The following is a 9,283-nucleotide window of genomic DNA, read 5'->3' as shown; positions in this document are numbered from 1 at the left end:
TCATTCCCGACAATAAGTGCCAATTTAGTCCACAAGTTTCATTCAAACAGAAGACAGACAGGGCATCTGTACCAAAGAGTGACAAGTGGATGCAGCTGGTGGCCTATGGCCTGAAGCATCGCAGACAAGAGCTGTTAATGTTTTAGCTCAATTGAAATCGCTTTTGAGATACAAAATAGCATTCTGATTAGAACGCCAGGAAATACAGAACTGAAGAGCCGGAAATTGTCACAATGCACTAACACGGCACATTTGGCAAGATTTCAAGTTTAGTATGTTAATGAAGGGATGTGTTTCATCAACACATGGAGGTGCCTTATGTAGTCATTTTATCTAAATATGTTCTTCAGGTCAAAGATAATTTCTTCTTCTATATTCATTTCAGGAAAATATCTTCATCAACATTCAGGTTTATACAGTGGTTTTACTTGGCAAAATACTATATTAAAGGAAGCTGACAGTAAAATTGTTGTCTGACGATTTCATTCCGTTGATCATTATACAACAAAAAATAATTATTTACTTCTTGGGTATAGAAATGCAATGAATTACTTTACCTGATTTAAAACGTACTTAAGTACAGTGAAATTACTGATTTAGGAAAAAAAAGTACAAGCACCCATAAAAGCAACTCCATTACAGTAATGTGAGTACTTGTAATACATTATTTTCACCTCTTTTGGTTAGAATATCAAATTGAAAAGAAGATGAACATGGAGCCATCATTCCTCTGGGTCTGCATTTCTACTGCTGCAGCCTTAATCAGATCAAATGAACTGACAGGTGTGTGTGTGTGTGTGTGTCATTAGCTCCTTCCAGTCTGATTGGTCAATACAGGTCACTGTTGGCCTTAAAAGCTGTTTTTTGGTATCTCTGTGGCATTAGAGCTGCCTGTTCAGCAACATGGCTGTTTTTGAAATCACAAGGTAAAAAGAAGCGATAGTATTTGTAAAGTGTTTGTCAGATGTGCGTAATGTGTTTCCTCTTTGTCCCAGGGCTTTGCTCTTTGCTGTACTGGCTTGTGTGAGTCAGAGCTTTCCAACAAAGACAGGTAAACATATTTTTGAAAACACTATTGAATGTATTTATGCTCATGCACAACTTGTGACAATTGCTGTTCTTGTTTCCGGAGGTGGTGGTTTTGATTCAGGCTCAGGGGCTCCTGTCCCGCCTGGAGATTCAGGCCTTGGACTCCAGGGTGTTCTGGCCTTCTCCCACCCCAGTGCTCAGGGAGCACCAGCCTCCTCCAGCTCTAATGTTTTACTGTCCCCAGGAGTTTCCAGCTACTATTCTGCTGATGCAGCAGCGCCCAATGCGGGACTAGCTGCAGCTAATGGTAACTACTCTGCTTGTGACCTTTTAGAGTTTAGAATAACAAACTATTAACTGGCATTATAACATTAACTTGTATGCTATAATCATGCTTCGCAGATTTAATCCTCAGTACAGGATTTTTGTAACTGCAACTTACTAAATTATTGACTACATCTACTGGAAACCATTTGCTTAAAATATTGACTTTTCAAATTCTTAGGTAAAGATAATTCATTTCATTAACACTTAATTAATCCCTATTTATAGGATGGAGTACAATAATATCTTGGTGTACTGATTAGGAGAATGATTCTGACCTGTTGGCATCTAATGCAGAGTTTCTCAAATGGGGTACATGTACCCCTAGGGGTACGCAATGGCACTACAGGGGGTACATGAGAGAGATAAATAAATAAATTAAAAAAACAAAAGCATTAAATATGGGGTTTAATGTTTTGGTTAAAAGTTATTGTATTGATGACAAATAATATTTTGACTAGAACATGACCAGGTCCTGGTGGGAGATAAGAAACTATAGACATAGATCTATTCAAGAGGCACTAAATACTGTTTTATTCCACTTATTTACATTGAGAGTGTTTTATAGTATTCTAAGCAAAATGTTGTGTTCAGACAAAGGGGGTACTTGGGCTGAAAATGTTTCAGAACTACTAATCTAGTGCCATCTAGATTTGATTGGCTGGTAAGACTACAATGTGAAATACCACAGTTTGGAAAACACATTTTCATTCAATTCTTGATATTAAAGGGGCATAGGACAGGATCTAGAAAGCAGACTCCATAGTGACACCACAGTGGTTGGTGTAACTGCAGTCATCAGCCAAGCCGGCTCGGAAGCACGTGCGTTAACTTGGCAGCGCAGCTGATTGTCATTGTGCCTCCATCTATGTTTTGTCAGTCATCTGACTTTTTTTTTTTTTTTTTTTTTTTTAAAGTTTAGGTTTTTAGTGACAGACGATCGGAGGTGCTGGTTTGTTTTCAGTGTTGCAGCCAGTTCTTGATTAGAAGTCCTCATCAGTTAGTCAGCCTTTTAGTTTAACCTATGGCGTGTGGAGGAGTGTCTGCATCTACGTTTTGAGAACGTCACAGGAGCGACATCAGACTGCTGCTGGTGTAGTGTAAAATAATCCTACGTGTGAAAGCCTCCTGTATTGCTTAGTAAATATTTATACGTGCAATATTTTGCTACCTTAAATTTTTCTATGATAAACCCTAATTCTAACCCTAAAAATTAAAGGAGATATTCTCACCTTTTTTCCAACATGACGAACGTGCATGCGTAGTTTGCCAGGTACACATGCTCATTGTCTACCGTAGGGTTATTCTATACTACACCGGCTTTGCCTGTGCATGATTCTGATACTGTGAAACAGTTATTTGCTCACCATTCATTTAACTATTTATTGCAAAACCTGTGCACATGCATCTGCATTCTTCTGTGGAATCAAACAGTAGTTTAGTCCACTGCACTTGATTTCTGGTAGTAGCCGTCGAACACGCACCAGTGTCAATTGACATCACATCCGCAGGGAACTGTACTGCTGTTTGTACCTGTAACAGTATCACAATCTCTTCAAGGTAATAGATAGAATGTGGGCTAATTCTCTTTGGTTTAAAGTGCTTCATCACTTGTTAGCATTAAAAAAAAAAGTTATTCTCAAATCCTGCTCTATGCTTAAGATTTGTAGTTTTGGATTTAGCATGAATTGGTGTTCTGTCCTTGTAGATCCCCAATGGGAGGTTCCTCCTCAGTCCCTTGACGGTCCTTCCAGTGATGGCTTTGCTGCAGGAAGAGGTTTTCCACCTGAAGGTCCCTCAGTGCCTGAGTTCACATCCGGTGAACTCTCCCACATGGAGAACACCTTTGAACATGGCAGCAATGATCGTGAAACAGAACGCCAAGGAGAAGATCCTCGACGCCCTCCTTTTTTTCCTGGTCCAATGCCCAGACTTCCTTTTGGCCCTGCAGGAGGGCTTGAGGCTGGTCTATCTGCCAGCTTCCCAGGCCCCTACTGGTACCCTTACTATGACTGGATGTTCCTGACTGGCCAGTACCCTCCAGGGACTGTGTCTCACTTTAGTTCCAGCTTTGAGCAGGGCAAGGACAGCTGGCACGACTCCCACTATGACAAGCACTTCTACCCTCTACCAACAGGCTCTCCAAGTGGCTCTATCATTCCCACCTACCTACCTCCTGGTAAACCTATGGTGAAAGGGGATGCTTGATAAGGTGCTGTCTTTGATGCATTGAAATCATCTTGACTTAGTTTCCCTCCCCAGGATGAATAAAAGTGTTGAAACAAACAATCTTGGCACTCTCATATTTTCAGAGGATATGCAAACTAAAATGAGGTAGGTTCCAGAAAAAGCCAATTTGTGTGTAAATCAAATCTTGAATTCTGGAGTTGAGTCTTTACCTTTTTTATTTAAACCTTAAATGAAGTTGAGCTTAAAACATGGAAATAAAAATATACTATGGACTAAAACTCCATAACCAATAAAATATCACCCATCTTTAAATCTAATTCTCAGTTGTTTTACTGTGTACATGCATATTCTACACCAAGTGATTGAAAAATTACATTTTTTATAGTGCTATTACAAATTGTTAGCCATAACTAGCAGCTTATGTATGTGATTTAGATTATTAAAACTCAAACATTCAATAATGACTAGTTAAAGCATCATCACATGTCACCTTTTTCTATTTACTTGTAGAAAAATGCAATCAGTCTTTGATAACCTACACACTGAATCATTTCTTTTTTTAATGACAAAGGTAAAACATTTGGTTGCTCAAACATCTGAAGTGGTGATGTACCTTTTTCAGGATTAATGGACTAGATATGTCATTGCCTTTGTTTTCCGATTGGTCAGTGAAGGTTACTACTTTATGAGCTACTCAGAGGCACAAAGCAGCCTACTTCTTAAAATGACTGACTTGTTCCTCTAAAGTATAGCAAAGTGTGACATTGGTTGAACAGGTTCTTAGTCTTGATCATGTGCTTACTTTGATCTTTTTTTGGCTGGTGTGTTCAAGTCATAGCTGCCGCATAAATACAACTGTAAGGTTAAAATAAACCTTAAATATTAACCTGTGTGAAAAGTAGTTTTTGTTCAAGTTTCAGCTGCTCCCAAGGCAGTGGCTCTGACTCAGTGGCGAGCACCAGCCTCATCACCCTACAGCAGGGGGTGGGCAACTCCAGTCCTTGAGAGCTGGATTCCTGAGACTTTTAGATGTCTCCCTGCTCCAGCACGCCTGGTTGAAACCAATGTGTTATTAAGCTCTGCAAAAGCATTAAAATTACCTATTCATTTGATTCAGGTGTGTTGGAGCAAGGACACATCTAAAAGTCTCAGGAATCCAGCCCTCAAGGAATGGAGTTGCCTACCCCTGCTGTAGGGTGATGAGGCTCAGTGGCCTTGCTTTTAACAGTAAGTGGATTAAATGCCTATGCTGTATGTCTTATACTTATAGATAATTCATGGATGGTTACTCCTTAGTCCCTTGAAGGTCCATCCAGTGATGGCTCTGCTGTAGGAGGCTTTGCACCTGAAGACCTCTCTGCAAGTTTTCTTTGGTCCCTCTGTGCCTGAGTTCAGATCAGGTGAACTCTCCCATGGCAGCAATGATCGTAAAACAGAACACCAAGGGGAGAATCCTGGATTTCCTCCCTTTAGTCTTGGCCCAGTGTCTCTTGATCTTCCAGTTGGTCCAGAAGAAAGGCTTGGGCCTGGTCTATCTGTTGGCCTGCTCAATGTTTTGTATATATTGCTTAAAGCCTGTGTAATTTCACAACTTCCATGATATGTGTGACTAAACTTAATTCTTTCTCTTAACGTACATGGCTGACTTATTGCACTTATTGCAGTCATAGACTGCGTAGGTTTATTGACGAGCTATAAGTAAACTCCAATAAAACAGTCAACTAGTAAATATACTGGAGCTTATGACATGATTAGTTGCTCTAACAGTGTGCCAAATATTTGCTGATGAAATGATAAATGCATTTTGGCCAAGATTATTAGTGTACAACTCAAACTTACTGGCCAACTGTGAGGAGCTGACATTAGGAAAATGAAGCTATAATGTATTGCTTTTTTTCTATGTTTTACAACATCGTTTCAATAAAATATCTGAGATCCTCTTTTCACTTGGCTGCTTATTGAAAATGGTTGAAATTGTATACAATACTTGTTCTTTTTCAAACATTGATGCCTAACGTTCTAATCAAAAATGTCATTTATTTTTTGTATGATGAGATTTTGTTTTAAATCTTTTACAACCGCTATAGACGAGTAAACTAATATTCTTGCATAGCCTATATGATCTTGACTGGAAGCTTTACTGAAAACCTTGAGTTATGGGAAGTCTTTAGATCTTCTACTACTGGGGAACCTAAGCAGAAATGCTAGGAATAAAAGTATTTCACTTGAGGTATTATGGTTGTCCTGTAATGTGATGAGGTTGATGCAATTAGCCAAAGTACTTATGAGGGTCTCTTGTGAGAATTAAAGAGCTTAGATTCCAAATCCATATGAGACTGCACTGTAGGCGAGAAGTAGCTGAGCAGCACTTTTGGCTTGATCTGTTTAAATCTGAGCTATCTAAATGACCTGTGAATATTTGAATTTGTGAAGAAAGTGTTGATGAGAATGAATGGGAGTAAGCTCAGAAGTAAGATGCAAGCATATAAAAACTAGAGTCAAGAGTGGTTGAGTTTGTGTTGGATCTGTTCATTTTTACATGGGTACCTTCCAGAATTTCTCCTACATTGTTTTTTTTTTCTTTTCTCTTTCTTTTTTGTATCATTCTGTTTTATATTGTATTGCATTGTTTTTATTCAAGTGTCCTTGGGTGGCCTGAAAGGTGCTTAAAAAAAAATATATATATATATATATATATATATATTTCAGGTTTAATGACTTAGCAGGTGTGTTTCATTAACTCCTTGTGTTCTGATTGGTTAGTAAAGGTTGCTGCTCCATTATTATGGCTTCTCAAAGGCTAGTAACTCAATAGAGCTGATCAATCCCCAACATGGCCGCAGGCTTGGTGCTCATAGTGTAAGCAAAGTTTATTTGAAAATGTTGCCTTTTAAATGTGAATATTTTGTGTTAAAAGCAGTTTTTGTTAAAGGTTCAGGCTACACTCAAGGCAGTGGTCCTGATTCAGGATCTGGACTCCCTGGAGGTTCAGGCCTTGGACTCCAGGGTGTTCAGGAAGCACCAGCCTCCTCTCCTTACAGCTCTGTGTTAGTGGGCCCTGCAGTTTCCAGCTACTATTCTGCTGGTGCAGCAGTGCCCAACGTGGGACCAGCTGTAGCTAATGGTAACTTCTTTTTGGTAGCATTGCTTTTAGAACAGTATGAATTAACTGGTATTAATGCTATGTATCAATTTTTAGAGCCTTCTTAGGAGGATGCTCCTCAGTCCCTTGAAGGTCCTTCCAGTGATGGCTCTGCTGCAGGAGATTTTGTACCTGCAGACCTCTATGCCGGTTTCTTTGGTTCCTCTGTGCCTGAGTTCACACCAGGTGAACTCTCCCGTGTAGAGAACACCTTTGAGCATGGTAGCAATGACCATGAGTCAGAACGCCAGGGTGCGCTATCTAGAGGCCCTTTTTGTGTTTCCTCCTGGTGGTTCTGTGGCTGAACTCATGAGTGGTCCTGATGGTCTAACTGTCGCCCGCTTCCCCGGACCTCCTGGTTACCCAGGCCACTACTGGTATCCCTACTATGGATGTTCCTGGCTGGTCAGTATCCCCTAGGCACTGTTTCTCACTTCAGCTCCAGCTTTGAGCAGGGCAAGGATGACTGGCAAGATTCCAACTATGACAAGCACTACCATAGTGTTCCTACTGGACGTGTCATCCCCACCTACCCTAAACCTGTGCAGCAAGTCAAAGATGAAGCTTGATGGGTTGCCCTCAGATAAACAACAAAACCATTACTTGTGTTGACTCTTTTCTGCTCAATGTGTTTTCTAATTGATGGGTTCCAAGTGAAAGCCATTAAAGTGCAAATATTGTATGCTTGTAAGATCCTGGCCTTTCAAATTGTCTATCTACTTGTCTGAAGATTGAGCTATAAATTCAATTAGCTTTAGACAAAAAAGTAAGCCAACTATGTGCTGTTGTGGGAAAATGTAAGCTTTTTGAGTAGATCAAATCACCTGGATGAATGGGTAATATACTTAAGGTATAACAAATGTTTAGATCAAAAATATCTGAGAGCATGTGTTTATCCTGGAGATATCAATCCACAGAACTACTGCGTAAATTTGAGCCTTATATCCTGTGGTGCTTATCAATCAGAATTTGTGTCTTATAGAGGGTTTTCACGGTGTGTCAACCTGGAAGTTGCCATTTTGGCAATATTGCAGCAGCAAAACAAACTGCACGCACACTAGCAAATCCAGAATTTTGAGAGGAAATGGTGAATTATTTTTGGTTGTACCAATCGGTCAGACCATGAAAAACGTGGAATTTTATAGACTGCCAAAAGTTACAACAAATCAGGGAGAACAATGTCAAAAATGATCAGAGAAAAGGAGGTGCTTGTGGCTAGCAAAGCTAAACCAGGATCTACGAGGCAAATATCTGAACAACACCCATTTCTTGTCAGAAGTGAATTGTTGATACCAGCGACTCTTAACTAATTTTCTAGTGTGATTATAATATACTTCATATCAAGCGACTGCATGTGACGTTATTGACTTAATATAATCACATTTAATAACCTGCTACAGTAGCAACACAGTTTTTAAAATGTGCTGTATTTCTCATCTGAACTTTTACCATTAATGCAGTACTTACTTTGGCCTTCATGACACATCTGTCATTGATGACTTGATTCACACACCATCTGGTTATAAGCCTCCAAACTTTCATTAGATTTAAGGTCTTCCGCTGCGTATGGGCTTGGCAAAAACCAGGTAGGTGAAGATATCAGATACGTAATAGATGGAAGACTCTCCGGGTTGTCATTGATCCAAGATGAGGGAGCCGACTCGTATGAATTTGCACCACCAATAAAGCGTAATTTTTCCAAATACGTCCTTCCCTGTATACCATTGCATCTATAATACATTTTGAGGAGCTTTTCTGTGGTTTGTCCATTGCAATAATTCACCATTTCCTCTCAAAATTCAGGATTTGCTTGTGTAAGTGCGATTTGTTTTGCTGGGGTTTATAGTCAAAATGGCGACTTCCGCTTCGATGACGCAATTGATGATGCGCTGTGAAAACCCTCTATTTCCCTTTATCAGGATTTGAGGCATTTTTGCAAAACAAGGGTTTAACTAGCTAGTCTTGGATGTTTATTTTGGAATGATAACCCTCGCATGCACGAGCCCACACTCAAAGCGCGTCACCTGTGACAGCGTTAAAACAGAGTTTTTAGTCATGTTTTTAACATTTATAATGGTAAAGTTTAGTGTTTACTTACCACTGAATGAAACGAGATGACGAAGTTTCTACACAATATAAGCGAAGCCTTCGGAGGAAGCTACATTCAAAATCATGCTAGCTTTCGAGAATCACCTACCCTGCCTTTAACAAAGCAGTGTTTTATTACCAGCAAATTCCTTACATTGTACTCTGCACCATTAAAAATTCCACAGTAATAAATCTTATTTCATTACTAAGAATAACATCCACAACTCTTGACTTATTTTAATTGAATTAGGATGGAGACCAGCGTTAAAATAAAAGCTCAGTCATTGCAAATGGACCAATTACCTTGTGATCAATGTACAATAAAAGAATGTGATGGCTGAAAGAAACAGCAGGGAAAGATGGTTGCTCAACGCACTCTGTAATTAAGCTAGTCTGCACTTGATGAAAGTAGATCACACTGGCGGGCCATGGCTTCACACCCAGTTTGTTTTTATGACATAATTACGGTCCAAATCAAACGGTAGGTTTTTACTTTACGCGGCAGAGAGC

General features: G+C 39.6%; 1 protein-coding gene across 1 annotated transcript; it reads left to right on the top strand.

Annotated features, from left to right (window-relative positions):
* Positions 1-898: 898 nt before the first annotated feature.
* Positions 899-7,254, top strand: LOC114458069 (uncharacterized). The gene is made up of 5 exons (XM_028440316.1): positions 899-926; positions 996-1,051; positions 1,133-1,336; positions 3,062-3,411; positions 7,120-7,254. The coding sequence occupies exons 1-5, from the start codon at positions 904-906 to the stop codon at positions 7,252-7,254; spliced, it is 768 nt and encodes a 255-aa protein (XP_028296117.1). The 5' UTR covers positions 899-903.
* The last annotated feature ends 2,029 nt before the right edge of the window (positions 7,255-9,283 follow it).

This window comes from Gouania willdenowi, chromosome 24 (assembly GCF_900634775.1).
Source record: "Gouania willdenowi chromosome 24, fGouWil2.1, whole genome shotgun sequence".
Classification (NCBI taxonomy): Eukaryota; Metazoa; Chordata; class Actinopteri; order Blenniiformes; family Gobiesocidae; genus Gouania; species Gouania willdenowi.
This window is presented reverse-complemented; position numbering and strand designations above follow the sequence as displayed.